At 45.9% G+C, this 17,659-nt stretch overlaps 1 protein-coding gene across 3 annotated transcripts in view; it reads left to right on the forward strand.

The window, feature by feature from the left end:
- The window catches only part of LOC126517700 (uncharacterized), a 272,083-nt gene that overhangs the window by 142,611 nt on the left and 111,813 nt on the right, over window positions 1-17,659 (forward strand). The window contains exon 5 of one of the 3 annotated variants that reach the window (XM_072285472.1): window positions 9,580-10,213. The exons of the other annotated variants lie outside the window; for them this stretch is intronic. Within the exon in view, the coding sequence (XP_072141573.1) occupies window positions 9,580-9,898 (319 nt within the window). The 3' untranslated portion in view covers window positions 9,899-10,213. Of the gene's footprint in view, window positions 1-9,579; window positions 10,214-17,659 lie in introns of those variants that run through there. 3 annotated transcript variants of the gene reach the window in all.

Genomic DNA, 17,659 nt, shown 5'->3' on the forward strand with positions numbered 1-17,659 from the left:
GCACCCTCTGATCTGGACGAACCCAGGTGAGCTTCTATTCAACATTTACTTTGAACAATGTCAACACTAGACACGCCGTTACGTGCAGATTGTCAAACATTCAGGCTCTTTTCCGGTGAAGAATTCTGGGCGAGCTCCTATGCGCTTTGCTCACCATGGCGGCTTCTGCTGTCTTGGCGAATACGGTTCACACGAGACATTTGCAATTGGTAAGTGGATTGCACGTACACAAAGCACATGGGCCGATATACCGCCTCTAGCGCCCACGAAATTACTCAGTCAACAACACGCACTACGTAATACGGATAAAACGGAGACTCTACATTGTTATTCCTTTAATAAAACGAAGCTTTCTTCGCCTTCGGGTCTCATGCACTTTCCCAATCAATTTATTGCAAAGTATTGTGGGCCAGTCCTGCAGGTAGGGCAATACTAAACCTATACTTAAGGTAAACTCTGGGGGTTTATGTGCCACAACCACCAAGTGGATATCAGACACCTTGTACTGGGAGACTCCGGATCCCTTTTGACCAACAGGGTTTCTTAAGGCGCTCCCCACGGAAGACGGGTTTATCAGGCCCCCATCTAAATGCGGCCGCCGCAGCCGGTGTTTGATCCCGCTACCTCTGGCTTGGCAGCGCAACACCAAATTCACGAAGGCGCCATGGCGAGCAACATTAACTTTGTCGGATCGTGGAAAAGGCGTGCTGTAATGTTGGCCAGTTTCGGTTACAATGTAATCCATGTGTCCTGTAGTTGGGATGTCCGAGTCCTGCTGATTTTGTCAAGAAGATGCATAATTGTTGTGCTGCTAAAAGCTTGCAGAAGATGTCCCATAGCCCCGCCGTGATAGCTTGCCTTCATGTAGGCTTTGCATATAGGCTTGGGAGAGCAAGCTGGTGCTCTATGCATTTTTCCTTAAATATGAAAAGGCCCAGTCCTTTTGTCCACCTAATACATGCGCGTCCAAGCGGGCCGACAAAATGTTCGCGCTCATAAGCGTCAATTTGCTTACGCTCTTCTGAGTGCGACGTCAGATAGAAATATTTTTTGGTAAAACGGTGATCAGTTCCAGCTTAGTTGTTGACATCAAGCGCCAAGATGGCTGTTGAAATATGTGATCCCCCATCACACATAGCACTGCATTCGAAGTATGCTGCGTCAAACTTGCGGTAAAAGCGCTCTCTTGTTCCGTTTACTTTTTCAAAGAAAATTATTGTTAGTCAATGAAGCACAAACATAACTGAGAGGAAAATGTATTTGATTGCCGATTTCGCATATCAATATCTTGGATTTGGTTACATTGTGAAAGTTGGTTCAAAGTGTAAGCCTTGACAACTCACCGGATAGAATTCGTGCTTTGCAACATGTGCCATCAAGTAATAATTAAAAATTCTTTAGAACTTATTCTTAATAGGTCAACGTACATTTTGATTTCTCGTGGAAGTGATATTTTCCTGTAGGAGTAACCGAGCTTCATGAATAAAGCTGTGCTATGTGACATAAGTATTTAAAAAAAAAATGTTTGATTTAAACTCTTACATAGAACACAATTTGCCAGAAACTTAATTTCTTCACCCGGTAACCAAGGTTGAAATTGCTGTTATAATTAACAGCCCTAAAAGTAATATTTCGTGTGGTTTCGATGACCCGCCGTGGTTGCTCAGTGGCTATGGCGTTAGGCTGCTGAGCACAAGGTCGCGGGATCGAATCCCGGCCACGGCGGCCGCATTTCGATGGGGGCAACATATATAGCAATATATATTGCCAATATAGCAGCGAAAGTTATGAATTCTAGAACTTCTCAGCATTTCTGTAAGCACAACCTAATATCCGAATATTAGTAGGGATTTCAGCAAGGCAAATCGGCTGCGTTAGCATTATTAAACATCAGAGAAAAAATTGTAACTAATATCGAAAATCAACTGTACACAATAGGTATTTTCTTAGATTTTCACAAGGCCTTCGATTCAATTAAAATACCATAGTGTTTGCAAAGTTACTGTATTATGGAATAATGGACTTCCGCATAAATTACTGCGCCGTTACCTGACTTACCATAGTCAGTTCGTTGTTATTAATAATGTACAGTCGGATACTGAATTCATAAATAATGGAGTTCCGCAAGTAGCTGTATTAGGACCAACAATATTCTTGCTGTGTAGAAAAGATATTGTGAACTTCCAACCACTGACACTGTTCTCTACGCAGGTGATACAAATGGTTTTAATAATAATAACCAAATAACCTTTCCTCTCTCACTCGTGCTGTTAATTTATTGCTTTAAAATTTGTCCTACTCTTTAGATGCAAATTAATATTATTGATCGTTTGGAAAACCAAATAAATTGTCTTCTCATTCGTTAATAAACAAGTTCACCTTGATAGCTCAATAACGTTTAAATCATGTCCATTAGAGCAGACTTAACGCTACTTCCATTTAACTGGAAGCAGCGCCTTGTCCGTCGTACTTGTTCCTCTTTTAGTCCGCGTTTTCGTAGCGCTCTTTTCAAGTATGCAAAACCAACTCGCCCACATCAAGCTTCTGCTGCTTCAGAATACGAGTTTTTCGGGGTACAATTTTGTGAAAATCTTTGATGGTCAAGTCCTAAAAGGTATCATTGAAAAATCAATTGGAATGCTAAATAAATTTCCGACGTTGTTGCCAGTAAGATTAAGATGGTAATTTTATTTTAGTACAATACATTCCCGCATACAATATTGTCTACTAGTTTGGGGGGTTGCATCAAAGTATAATTTGGACCGACTATACATAATGCGGAAGAAAATTACACGATTCGTTCAAAATATATCTAGTCGTGATCATACCTTCCCATAATTTGCCGAGAACCGGATACTTCATATAGAAATGTTGTATAAACAGCGTTTGTTGGAATTGATATTTCTCGAATTAAAATCAAACGTTGAGCTGTTCTTTCATACATATACAAATACGGATACACCATATTATTTTAGAAACAAAAACTTTGTAAAGAATAAAACGAGATCACGGTCGTCGTCGTCAGCAGCCTATTCATGTCCACTTCAGGACGAAGGTCTCTCCCGGCGATATCAGTTCCTGGCGATCCCAGCTCAGTTCCCAGCTCCCGGCGATCTCGGTTGGCGCAGGACAGGGGTAACCCTGTCCTGTGCCAACCGATTCTAACTAGCACCCGCAAATTTCCTGATTTCATTGCACCATCTAGTCTTCTGCCGTTCTCTACTGCGTTTCATTCTCTTGGTACCCATTCTGTCACCCTATTGGTCGAACGGTTATCTAATCTGCGCATTACATGACCTGCCCAGCGTCATTCCTTTTCTCTTTATTTCAATTAGAATATTGTGTACATCAGTTCGCTCTTTGATCCAAACCATTTTTTTTTCTGTCTCTTAAATTTATGCCTAGCATTCTTCGTTCCATCACTCCTTGCGCGGTCCTTAACTTGTTCTCAAGCTTCTTTCTCAGTCTCCAAGTCTCTGCGCCGTATGTCAGCACCGGTTATATGCACTGAATGTATACTTTCCTTTCCAATGATAACGGTAAGCTCCGAGTCAGGAGCTCACAATGTCTGCCGTATGCGGTCCAACTCATTTTTATTCTGTGAATTTCTTTCGCATGGTCGGGTTTCCCTTCGATTATAAGGCCTAAGTAAACATACTCCTCCACAGACTGTAGAGACTCAATTGCGATCTTGAACTCTTGTTCCTTTGCCAGGTTATTTATCATTATCTTTGTATTCTGCATATTAATCTTCAGCCCCACTATTGCATTCTCCCAGTTAAGGTCCGCACTCATTTGTTGTAACGCGTCTGCAGTGTTGCTGAATAGAGCAATTTTATCGGCAAACCGAAGGCTGTTGAGATATTCGCCGTCGATCTTTGCTCCTAAGCCTTTCCAGTTTAATATCGTGAATACATCTAAGCACACAGTGAATAGCATTGGAGTAACGGTGTCTCCTTGACTGACCTCTGTCTTTATAGGTATCTTCCTACTTTTCTTTTGTAGAATTAAGGTGGCTGTGGAATCTCTGTAGATATGTTCCACGGTATTTATGTAAGTGGTCTGTAGTCCTTGATTACGCAATGCCTCTATGACTGCTGGTATCTCTACTGAATCAAGTGCTTTTTCGTAATCTACGAAGGCCATATGGAGAGGCTTACTGTACTCTGGGGATTTCTCGATAAGCTGGTTAAGGACATGGATGTGATCCATCGTAGAGTAACCTTTCCTGAAGCAAGCCTGCTCCCTTGGTTGACTAAAGTCCAGTGTTGTCACTATTCTCTTGGAGATTATTCTGGCAAATATTTTGTATAATACTGGGAGTAAGCTAATAGGCCTATAATTTTTTTTAGCTCTTTCACGTCGCCCTTTTTGTGGATTAGTATAATCTTTGCATTCTTCCAGTTTTCGGGCCTTGCAGTCGATAGACACCTCGTATATAGAGCCGCCAGTTTTCCTAGCAATATGTATCCTCCATCTTTGATTAAATCGACTGTTATTCCATCCTCTCGTGCCGCTTCTCCCCATTTCATGGCTTTCAAGGCCTTTCTGACCTCATCTTGATTATAGGAAGTGCTTCGGTATACTGATTATTATTGTTTCGAATAGAGTGCTCCTGAGTCCTCTGGGCACTGTAAAAGTCCGTATAGAATTCTTCCGCTGCTTTTATTATATCTTCAAAATTGCTGATAATATTACCCTGCTTATCTTTCAGTGCATAAATCTTGGTTTGCCCTATCCCAAGTTTCCTTCTCATTGATTTTATGCTCCGTTCACCTTTAGCGGCTTCTTCAGTCTTTCTCACGTTATAATTACTAATATCACTTATTTTCGCTTTGTTGAACAGTTTTAACAGCTTCGTGAATTCTGTCTTATCTCTTAAGTTGGACACTTTGATTCTTTGTCGTTTCTTTATTAGGTCCTTTGTTACTTTGGAGAGCTTGCCTACTGGTTGCCTTGGTACCTTGCCTCCCACTACAATTGCTGCATCTGAAGCCAGCCTCGTTACGGTTTCATTCATTGCCTCCATGTCATCCTGATCATCTCTCTGTTCTAAGGCTGCATATTTATTTGAAAGTACCAGCCTAAATTTGTCGACTTTAACCCTTACTGCCTCTAATTTGACCTGTTTTTCTTGACCAATTTTACTCTTTCTCTGTTCAAATTGAGGTGAATACAGGCCCTCACTAACCTATGCTCACTACACTTCACCCTACCGATTACTTCTACACCCTGCACTATGCTGGGATCGGCAGAAATTATTAACTCCATTTCATGTCTTGTTTCACCATTAGGGCTTTTCCAGGTCCAATCTCTGTTGCTACATTTCCTGAAAATGCTGTTCGTTATTCTCAGCTTATTCCTTTCTGAGAATTCTAGCAGTACCTCTCCTCTAGTGTTTCTGGAATCGACACCGTAGTTGGCGATTGCCTGTTTACCCGCCTGACTTTTCCCCACTTTTAGGTTGAAGTCCCAATTACTGCTGTATAGTGCGTTTACATTTTTCTCATCGCTTATTCAACATCTTCATAAAACTGATCTACTTCCTCATCGTCGTGACTGGACGGTGGACCGTAGGTTTGTATTATCTTTAATCCATATCTCTTTATTGAGTTTGATTACGACTACTGCTATCCTCTCGTTAATGCTGTAGAATTCCTGAATGTTGCCCGCTACGTCCTTATGGATTTAGAATCCTACCCCGTTCTGCTTCTTATCAGGGAGACTATAGCAGAGGACATGTCCGTTATTCAGCAATGTGCAAGCCTCACCAGTTCTTCTGATCTCACTAAGGCCGATAATATCCCAAACAATGTGTGATAGTTCTTCGAAGAGTCCTGCTAAGGTAGGCTCACCCGAGAGGGTTCAGGTGTTAAACGTTATAAGGGTCAGTTTCCATTGGCGGGCTGTCCGGACCCAGTGATTCTTCGCACCCTCTGCTGCGTTGCAAGTCTGACCACCGTCTTGGTCAGATGCTCCGCAGCGGCTGGGGACTGAGGGCCATTGGTTCATTGAGATCATTAAGGAGGTTGTGGCCGAATACTGCAACAGGGAGGCCTATTCCTGTTCTGATGAGGGAGTGTCTTTGTTCAAGCTTAGTGGGCCTTCCTAATTTGATTGTACCTGGATTAGTATAGCGCCACTCGGTCTCGGCATCTTTCGCCGGTGTCAGGCGCCACTTCAAGGCTGCTAGCCAGCACTCGACAATCAAAGCCAGAAGTAGATACGGTATGCAATTACTAAAATGGCAAATTCCAGACATTCTGAATTGTTACTCATGGTTTTTTAGATGCAATGGAAAGTTGTCCCTCTTTGCTTGCTTTCAGAAAACTAACTAAAATGTATGTTCTCCAACACTTGTAATTTTGATGTACATTTGTTTTGTTCTGTTCAGTCCAATTGTAGTCCATTGGTCGTAATAGTTGTGTCATGTTGATGATGAATGTGTTGACGACTAATTCTGTCATTCTTCCTTATTTGTGTTTCTTCCTATCGTATTTGATACTCTGTACGTGCATTTTAATTTCCGTGTGCTTCATAATTTGCAATGTGTTTTGAAGCATGTTGAACTCCTGTTGTCTACTGCTCCTGCTGTCTGGTGTCAAAGGTCTAGTCAGGTGGCTTTTAGTGCCGCGTTTTGCTTTGTCACCAAGACAAACCGCTCTTGAGCGTTGATTTGTAAATAAACAAACAAACAAAAAACAAAAAAAACAAATAAACAAACAAAAAAGACAGGCGGTACATCACAGGCTTAGAAACGTTTAGAACAGCAGTTTGTAATTGTTGCACTTTTTACCGGTATTCCTCTGAGTATGCGGCAAAAGTGTTCCGGATAATTTCTAGAATAGCCTGGCCTGTCAGTGACTACGCTGCGGACGAAAGATTTCCTCCTGTATAAATAAACAAAGCATGTTTGTCTCTTTATGCTTCGCTAGCAGAATGTCCGTAAATATTTATTTAGTACCGAAGACAAGGGTAGTTATAGGCTGTGGCTTGTTCGATTGCTGCAGAATATTTATAAGGGCAGCATCGGCACATCTGCTGCCCCATGTTACGTTTCTGGTTGAGCTACATTATTGAAAGAAACAAAGGCTTAATTGATGATTTCATCACGAATGTATGATGCCCGTCGATGGTATTTGCCTTAGAGGGATACTGACACGACATTTTTACTGTATTTGTTGCGGTGAATGAAAGTGCTAGACCTCTAAATTCTAAAGAAATGGTGAAAAGGCTAGTTTCTAGAGGTCAGACAAGAAACTTTGAAAGGTTTCAAGTTCTGGGCCCTTCAAAGCAAGAAAATGAATTTTCGGAAAGATCTTGTCAGTATCTTGTTATAGGTCTAGACGTGTGCGGCGCTGTTGTTCTACACACTTTCCTTGAAAACGACTTTTTCGTGAGCCCGACATGTACAGGGGTGTGGAAATTTCGGAAACGCAGATGTGTGTTCCTATTGGCTCACGCGTTCCACCAGTTATTCAAGGAAGGGGGATGGAATACCTTCTGCGGCGGCCACTTTTTGACGTTAGGCGTAGCCGAAAAGCGCCCGTCCGCTTTGTAGAGGGTCAAGAACTCCAGGTCGTCAGAATTAATCCGGAGTTCCCAACTATGGCGTGGGCCATAATCATATCGTCGTTTCGTTCCGTAACACCACAGAATTTGAATACACGGAGACGCAAGAAAACGCAAACAACTCACGTTTCCTGCGCGCGTCGTTTCTTGCTCATCAGGAGCAACGTTTCAGTTTCCTAGCAAAACCGTGACAGTATCTCGTGCGGCAGGATCTAGAAGGATTTTTCATCTGATTTCAAGCTAAGAAGCGATCACGCAACCAGTAGCTAGAACTTTCACTCACTATCAGTAGCAGCACAATAACTGCTCTGATTAAACCGATTATTTATTGTTTTAACGAATAAGCTAAACAAAAGAAACATATCACCTGTTTCCCGACATTTGCGTTGCCGGTACATCTGTTTCTCGAAATATGTAGTGATCTTGAGCATGCTACATGCCCTGCAGTTTTTGCCAGACTTCCTATAAACACCGCGTATGCCTTTCCTCCGTGTTGGCTTTAGTGGCCGCTGTTTGAGGGGAAGAGCGCAAGGCTGAGATATTGATGGAAAAGGAAAGTTGTAAAACTGGCACGGCGTATACTGCAACATCGCAGGTACAAAAAGATGAGATTGCACTGTATTCAAACGCACACAATCTTTATCGCTAGTTTATGCCTTTACCGGGTGGTGCTTCCCACTCCACTAACCGCCTAAGAGTGTGGCTCATCCCGCGAGGCGCCCCATCATGCATGGGGACTTTCTCGAATATTATCGTTGACTCTGTCTGTAGTCGGTGTTGTCACCCTGCGTGTGTGTGTGTGTGTGTGTGCGCGTGCGTTTGTGTTGGCGTTTGTGTTGGCGTTTGTGTTGGCGTTTGTGTTGGCGTTTGTGTTGGCGTTTGTGTTGGCGTTTGTGTTGGCGTTTGTGTTGGCGCTTGTGTTGGCGTGTGTGTGTGCGGTTGTGTGTGCGTTTGTGTTGGCGTTTGTGTTGGCGTGTGTGTTGTCGTGTGTGTTGTCGTGTGTGTTGGCGGTTGTGTTGGCGGTTGTGTTGGCGGTTGTGTTGGCGGTTGTGTTGGCGGTTGTGTTGGCGGTTGTGTTGGCGGTTGTGTTGGCGGTTGTGTTTGTGTTGGCGTTTGTGTTGGCGTGTGTTTGTGTTGGCGTGTGTTTGTGTTGGCGGTTGTGTTGGCGGTTGTGTTGGCGTGTGTGTGTGCGTTTGTGTGTGCGTTTGTGTGTGCGTTTGTGTTGGCGTGTGTGTGTGCGTTTGTGTGTGCGTTTGTGTGGGCGTTTGTGTGGGCGTTTGTGTGGGCGTTTGTGTGGGCGTTTGTGTTGGCGCTTGTGTTGGCGTTTGTGTGTGAGTGTGTGTTGGCGTGTGTGTGTGCGTGTGTGTGTGTGTGTGTGTGTGTGTGTGTGTGTGTGTGTGTGTGTGTGTGCGAGACACGTATGTATGTGTGTATTACATGACACGAATTCTGGACTCCCATGAGTCATGCACCTGTATAAATAGCCAACGCGCTTGACAATGCCACCAGATTTGGGCGATCAATCCGTGTTCGCGTCCCTAACTCGTTATTATGGGCACTGGTTCACATCATAAAGAATCAGTTTTGCGGCTGGCCGATTTGCGCACGCGCCTCTTTCATCCTCGTCAAGGGAACACGACAATAAGGGAAATTCCGGGGCTTTGCAATTTCTGGTGTCGTGGAGCACACACAATGAAAGGCCTACAGCCATACCACTGGCTTTCCTTCACCTCGCTGCGTTTCAGCATCGTCCAAACTGCTCGATGGCTCCAAGTAAGAAGGCGGTTTTGGAACTTTCTCGATCATTAAACTTCGCTGAACAAGGCGAGTTCTTTGGCGCGAAATCTATCATCGGAAAGCGCCGGCATAGTAAAATATGTGTCCGTTGCAAAGGCGGTAGCACTCCAGAGGAGTAGGTTTTCCTGCAACCGACTCTACGATTCTAAATTTGGGCTCTTTACGGCAAATTTAACTAATGAAGTGCCTTCCCGGTCTGATCTCTCGCAGAGTTCCCGAAGAAACCAGAGAAGCAGCGTGGCACCAGCGAGGGAACCAGGCTGCCAACAGAATCGAAGAGTGCCGTGTTTGCTGGTTCGCTTTCACTGACACGGAGGCCTTCGAAAAGCACACCACTGACCACGTGCTCGGGAAAACCTACAACTGCTCCGATTGTGGTAAACTGTTTAAGAGGCCTTCGCACCTCACGAGGCACTTACGTACGCACGGTGAATCGTCCTTTCCGTGCAGCGTGTGTGGCAAAAAATTTCATACCGTAGATGGCCGAAGGAACCACATGCTTGCGTACCACCTCGGTTCACAGTACTAAGAAGCCGTCGAAGGGTCTCCCTCACACGGCACCACAAACCACGAAATGGGCGGAGCACGTTGGGAAGCACCGCCGCACCTTACGGTGGCATCGGCACTGGTGTAGCCGGATATTCTCCCGGGTGGAGTGCCATCTGTGGATGTCACCCTGGCGCCAAGACATGTTGCGTGCACTCACCGAAGAACTTGCGATGGGCCTCAACTGTTCTAGCTGTGCACTAACTTCTTGACAAACAACACTGGGCTATTCTTATCCCTCCTGACAACGGCCGAAGAATGCCACTAATAAATTTCTTACAGTGGTTATCTCGAGGAATACTGTGCGCCAGCTGTGTGATTTTCTTCGAAGAACGCCTCCGTTCTTTGCAGTCCTTTAGCCATGGTTAAAATAAATTTACATTCTTCGTGGATTGAGCGAAATTGAGAGATATCTTCCTGATAAAAAAATGGTAGTAAGGCTATTTATAGAATTCTTAATAGTTAAGTTGGGTAAAGTGCCACCCTAATATTCTCGAGCCTTGCTGTTAACGTTATCAATAGTTTAGCGCCCTGCTTTGTACAAACAAAATCGTTAAAAATGGTACACATTTGTTCAACGGCGGAAACTCAAGACTGTGCCTGGCGAAACGTGATGCGGAAAAACAGCTACGCTAGGCTTAGCTCGTGCATGTATCTAATGATCAAATAAAACATTGCGGTGGCTAATAATGGACTTTAATGATGATGCTTCATTGGCATCCCCTTCATAACCGTGTGGAGACAGTCACCTATATAGTCGGCTTGATTTGATCAGGTGTACTGTACATGCTTTCATTCCAGGGTTTCTGTATAAATCTCGATAATCCTTTTTTTTTTTTTCTCAAAGCTTCTCTATCTGCCTTGTATAGCTACGTAGACTTGCAACGAATCAGGTCGTATCAATTTCTTCCCTGCTTAACCAATTGTCTTAACGTCTCTTGGTCATCGCTATTGCTGAGTGGTTGATGCTTCCAGCCATCTTAAATTGAAGCGCATTTGGGAGGTTTGTTTTACCGCCAGGTGTAACTGGGAAAATTCTTTCGCATGCCATTAGGTGGTTCCGAGTGGTCTCTCCAATTATGTTGCAGCATTCACATGCCTCATCTTGTTGCGAATAGTTGCTCCGGTATGCTTTTGTTCCTAGGCAACCAGCTCGAGCCTCAAATATAGCAAGTCACTCCGCCTTGTGTTATCCAACAGGTTTTTCTTTCAAATATTATTCTTCCCGTTCCTGTAAGTATGCCTGGTCTATTTTTTCATTCTTTACAGCCAATTTGGTGTCTCTTATTCTCGAGTCAGCCGCCGTGCTTTCTTGGTGGCTACGGTGTTCAGCTAAGAGTCAGGTCGTGGGACCGAATCCCAGGTACGGCGACCGCATTTTGACAGAGGTGAAATGCGAAAACACCCGTGTATTGAGATTTAGCTGCACGTTAATGAAACCCAGGTGGTCTCCATTTCCATAGTCTGTCATTACGGCGTGCCTCATAATCAGATAGTGGTTATGGCACGTAAAACCTCATTATTTTTTTTATTGTTGCTATCATTGTTCCTCACTACTCGCGCTTGTCGATTTACACTTTAAATTACCCGTTACTTGGTTGCCAACTTTCTCAACCTCTTTCTCCACGTTGTCTCCAGGCATATTTAAGTATAGATAGTTGCGCATACTTTTACTGTGCACTCCGCGGATGCACCGAGGCGAGCGCCATCTTGGCACTTTGTGATTCTTCCACCTTTTGTGAAAGGGAACAGCCGGGCCGCAGCCGAGGATCACGAGACCGGGCCAGGTTCGCAACGAAAAAAAGCTTCGCATAAAAAAAAAATTAAGGAGGCAATAGAGTCGGCACAATCAGAAATACAACTCGGTGGTGCATTTTACCTCCCCTCCCCCCCACCCCGTTTCAAAGCGCAAGCTTATAGCGTCATCGATCCATCTATCTATACAACCATACTAAACGTGCAGTATTTGTGAAAGAAAGAAATACCGGGGGGAGTGTTGAAAATATTTTGAATAAGCAGCGTGTGTTTGACCTTGTGGGGCCTCTGGCCCTCGCGGCGTTTTTCGGGCTCTCGCGGTGGTTGTGTGGAGCCATTGCGTTGTTTTGCCGGGGGCTCCGTGTCCCTCTCCTCCCTGCCTGGACGGGATGGCAGCGGGTCATAAAACACTGTCACTCTGCTGTCATCCCGCCCACGGGAAGGTCAACAGGCTTCCCCCATTGGCCGACATTTTGGCGGGATTCGGGCCCTGCTTGCGTGCACTCCGGGTAAGCGCGCGCAAGACGGGACCCGGGGGGAGACCACATCGGGGCGTCGGAAGGTGCGTACGTGTTCCTCTCTGCCGGCGGCGGCCCCCTTTGTCCGCCGCCGGCCGATGGTTACTTCGGCTCGTCGGGGTCCCGGCCTCGGCGGGCGCGCGGGCACTCTTCCGTCGTCTCGATGTCCTGAGGCAGCGTCTGCCGATCGTGCCCCCGTCTGTTCGTCTGTCGTTTCTTTCTATTTCCCTTTTCTCTGCTGTGGGGCGCGCGATGGCAGGCGCTGACCGAAGGATAGGCAACTTCTTACTGCTGGGGTTCTTTGTTCTTTGTTCCTCGTTTCTTTGTTCTCTCTCTGTCGCGGTGCGCCATTAGCGGCCACCGGCCATGTTTTGTGTAATTAGATTCAGATTCGGACGTTATGTTAAAGCTGATGTTTCTATTGAGTCCCAGCTCAATAAATGTACTTTCTGGCTTCTCGAGAGTTTTGTCTAGGGTCTCCCTTGCTGCGCGCGCGGTCTCGCCTTCCCCTAAGCTGTGGGGCCGGCGGGGCGCGTACGCGCGCAGCTGCGCGTCGGCACACGGAGCGGGCCGGAGCAGGCGCGGGCGCGCGGTGCCCTGCACGCATGGCGGCTCGGAGTGCTCGAACCCGCGGTGGTCGTCCGGCGCGCGCGGAATCGGAGCGTGCGCGCCGTGAGCGTCGCGGGTGAAGACCACAACCTGAAGTAATATTCTTTAGCCTTCTACTTTGGTCAAAGCCGAGGGAATCCGAGAAAAGAAGGGAATAAGTAATAATGATTAGAATATGTACAGTAAGGTGCGATTATGGGAGTATGCAAGTCCTTATCCCCAGGGCGCTTTCAGTCTGCAATCTAGGCTGTGTTAGTAAAAAAATTATAAAACAGCAATGATGGCTCGTAAAATGTGACCGTGAACGGAGGGCATTGGCGGCTTTCTTGGCACCGTTTAATATCAGGTCGTTGTGTAATTATGTATTGCAGAAATAAAAAAAAAAAGCACGGAAGGAATTCAGGGGATAGCCGTCATTGGACGCGTAGCTATATCGGTGTAAAAGTGGGATAGAGGTTTTCAACACTAAAGGAAGAACGACATCAAATAGGCGAAAGGGTTGATGCCGATGAATGTAATAAAACACGAAAAAAAAAGGAAGTCTAGGTGACAATTTGTCGCCAGCCCGTTGTACAGGGGATTTTAGTAAATACCCGCACCTTCATTATTCTCATTGTTCGCGTCCCGTTCGCGTTCAGTGAAATTTTGGTGATAGCGGTGTTTCCGTGCTTTTCATTTCTGCTGTCGTCACTTTCTTATCGATTTGTTTTTCTTTCTGTGAAATTACGCTAGAGCTGCGCTAGAACGCTCAAGAAATTTGCGTTTTCGATGAATTCATTTGGATACACCGTGTGACAAACGAAGCAATTTTTAGCTTTCGCAGTCATTTTCATCCTAAGTTTTAGCGTAACGCTTTGGTGTCGCAATTTATCGATCGTCCTCACTAACAAAAATATGAATGAACTAATTACACATTATTTGAAAACTGCTGAATACTTGGCATGCCTTATGTAGAGATCCTCGTCAGTTAGACGATGGTATAGGTGGCGTCTTTGATTGGAGTGACGATTCCTTTGCGTGCAAACCCGGGTTAGGCTTAGTTGCTTCTCTGTCGTCTGCTCGGTCGGCGACTATGTGGGCGAGTATATTTGTGAAGAGATACACAAAGCTTATATGAGCGCCCAATAAAACTGCCAAGGGTTAAAATGGCCACGAAAGTTTGACATTCCTTAGTTTGCTACCACTGTTCAACAAGTGTCAACTCTGGCACTGTGTGGTTCTATACTTGTTTATATTACCCGACGTCTCTCCAGCTCAAGCCAAATCAATGACTTGCAGTATTGCAAGATAAATAAATACATAAATAAATAAATGATGCGGCCTATATAGTCGTCCTATGCTGAATGATAAAGTAGTTCCGATAACCTATTCTCTTTGGTGCGTGTATATATATATATATATATATATATATATATATATATATATGTAATTGCTATTTATTGCCGTGGTACAACGGGGACGGACGAAAGGGAGCCGTTCTTCGAGAACAGGAGGATAACCTGTTCATAAACAAACAGAAAAGAGACAAGTCTTGTTCATCCTCGCCCAACCTCACTGAACCACTAGACGAAGTCCTTTAATAACCACATCGTCGTTGTCGTCTGCGTAGAATAAACGCGTCAATTGTCCCTTCCCAAGGAGAGCATCGCCCCGATAAGAGACCAGAAATCTTACCTGGGCAAGAAAGGATCTGTGGCATTTGCTCACATTCGGCTTCGTGCGGACAACTTGCACAAGTTCAGGACGGTGCGTAGGGCGCCGCATTGGGACTATCGGGAACGATCTCGTGCCTGACATCACCGAGCCGGCGCAAAACTCGATATTGTCACGTGGTGGTGACGGTGAAGAAAGTAGCCAAACTGGGAAAGACGAAACTAGCGTTTTAATGGGCGAACTTGTGCCCTCGAAAACAGGCCACACTCAAAGACCGGCAGCACCGGCGAACACATTCGGCGATCGTCAAAAATTCAGATCAGCGGCACAAGCGCGTCGGGTTTTATACATCAGTCGTCGAATGTTCCAGAGGAATAGCTGGGAACCGCGTGCCTTCCACAAAGTTCTACATTATTCGCGTCGCGCACACATGCGATCATATTACAGAAGGCTTGGTCACAGACAGCGGATGGAAGGATCGATAACATTCCAGAAACTTACGATATATGCAGGCGCGTCCTGAGCTGTGCGATAAGATTTGTTAGACGGTGAAACATGCCGCCCGATAAAGACAAACAAGTACACGGGTCGATATGGTCCGAAGTGTCGCCTTAACAGTTTCTCGGAGAGGCCTCGTTTCCGTATGGGTGACCAAACCCGCACTCTCTCGCCGACTTCATAGGTGACTATTCTACGGGGAAGATCATAGCGGCCTGGGTCGTAGTCTTGTTGCTGGCAGATCCGCAAGCACGCGAACTGCGGAACCTCTTTACTCGTTGCGTAAACACATCCACGTCCGTATCAGCGTCGTCAAAGTAGTGTGGAAGCATCGCGTCCAACATCCTTCTTACATCCCGTACGTGAACAAGGGCGAACGGAGTCATGCGCGTCGTCTCTCGTTTGGCCGTGTTATGCATAGAGATGACATAAGGTAGGATGTCGTCCCAATTTTTATGTTTAATATTCAAGTACACTGAGAGCATCCATTCAATTATTTCGATTAGGCACTTTGTTAATCGGTGGATTTGTGGACGGTAGGCGGCCGACTTCCGATGAGCCGTTCTACTTAGAAGCAAGACGTGATCTGATAATGCAGCCGTGAATGCGGTTGCTTGGTCTGCTACTACGATGGTTGGTTGCGTCGTGTCGCAGCACAACGTGCTTAATAAAAAAGCGCCCCACCTCGGCTGTTGTGCTTCTCTGGATTGCATTTGTTTCAGCGTAACGTGTGAGATAGTCGGTAGGAACGATAACAAAGCGATTCCCTGCAGCACAAGTAGGAAGTGGGCCCAAAATGTCCATTTCCGTTTCATCAAATGGTCTTCGAGGAACCTGGACGTGCTGTAGAAGGCCGGCTGGTTTCGACAGAGGCGACTTGGGCGTGCGGCAGCCGAGACAAGTGCGAACGTCGTGTTTCACTGTGGTGGTAACTCTCGGCCGGTAGTACCTTTACTGCACTCTGGCCAATGGTCGCGTCTAGCCTAAGTAACCTGAAGTCACCTCTTTGTGACAGGTTTGAAGTACTTCCGTACGAAGAGCTGCTGGAATGACGAGCAGATAGGGGGAATCAGTTGAAGAAAAGTCTCATTTTAATTGACTTCGGCCTGTAAACAAAACTACAGCAATCCTCTTGCGAAAACTCCAGGCGGTTTCGCGGATCTTCCCTCTAAGTAAGTGATTAGGTCAATCAACTCAGGGTCGTCCTGTTGTTGTTGCGCGAAGGCGGATGTGTCCAGCATCCAAAGAAATGCTGAGCCTTCTTCGGGTGGAGTAGGCGACTCTATCGCCGATCGAGACAGGCAGTAAGCGTACGTATGTTGTTTCCCCGGCTCTTAGATGACAGTCAGGTCAAACTCTTGTAGGCTCGAACGCGCTAATCGTCCAGAAAGATCTTTAAGGTTTGTCAACCAACAGACTCAATGGTGGTCGCTAATAACTCTGAAGTGGCGGCCATACAGTTATGGGCGAAATTTCATAGCCGCCGATACCACGGCGAGGCATTCTTTCTCAGTTGTGGAGTAATTAGCCTCTATGCGTGAGTATTCTACTTGCATAGGCAAGCACCCTTTATTTGTCCTCCTGCCACTGCACAAGTGCCGCTGCCAAGCAAACATGGCTGACATCAGTGTGGGTCAATGTCATAGCGGCCTCATCAAAGAGAGCAAGCACTGGAGGAGTGTGGAGACATTGCCGCAATTCTTTGATTGCACCTTGCTCTTCGTCACCCCATACACAAGCAACCTAGTCTCTCGTGAGGCCAGTTAACGGCGGCGCGATGCGAGCAAAGTCAGCAATAAACCGCGGTAATATGCATAGAGAACGAGGAAGTGCCTGACAGTCATTTTATCTGATTGTACAGGAAACTATGCGACTGCGGCAATTTTCTCAGGATCTTGGCGGACAAAAGCGTGGCTGACGACGTGGCCAACGCGCTGTAGTTCCGCGAAGCCAAAGCGGCACTTCTCCGGCTTCGTGGCGAGACCGACGGACCGTATAGACTGCAGAACCGCTTCAAGCCGTTCGAAGTTTTCTTCAAACGTAGCGGAGAATACGATGACGTCATCGGGGTGCACTAAGCAACTTTTCCACATGAGACCCGGAAGCACACTCGTGAGGCGTTGGAACGTAGCAGGGTCAGAGCACAAGCCGATTGGCAAGACGATAAGTTTGTATGGGCCATCTGGCATCACGAAACTCATCATACAAGGTACCTTGGGTCTTCTTCGATTTGCCAACATCCACTTTTCAAGTCCATTGAATAGAAGTAACACGTGTGTCGAAGCCTGTCGTCTATACAGGGAAGCAGGTACACGTCCTTCTTTGTCACTTGATTTTGTTTTCGGTAGTACACACAGAAACGCAGGCTGCCGTCTTTTTTCTTGACTAGAACTACAGGAGATACCCAGGGACTCATTGATGGTTGGATCACTTCATCGTGAAGCACTGTTGTCACTTGTCGTATGGGTTCACGTTCTCTGGGAGTCACACGATAAGGATTTTGGTGGATTGGTCTAGTCGTATGCTCTTTAAGTATCGGGTGCTTTTTTGTAGGCGTCCGACCGACGCTGGACGTCGATGCAAAACAGTCGTTGTACTTGGCCAGTAGAGCAAGAATTCGTCATCGTTCATGCTGCGACAAAGCAGTGCTGACGTCAAGTAGAGGGGCTGAGTCTTCCGTAGGCGCTTCTTCGTGTAGTGAACAGAAGCGG

Source organism: Dermacentor andersoni, chromosome 11, assembly GCF_023375885.2.
Source record: "Dermacentor andersoni chromosome 11, qqDerAnde1_hic_scaffold, whole genome shotgun sequence".
In the NCBI taxonomy this organism is placed as follows: Eukaryota; Metazoa; Arthropoda; class Arachnida; order Ixodida; family Ixodidae; genus Dermacentor; species Dermacentor andersoni.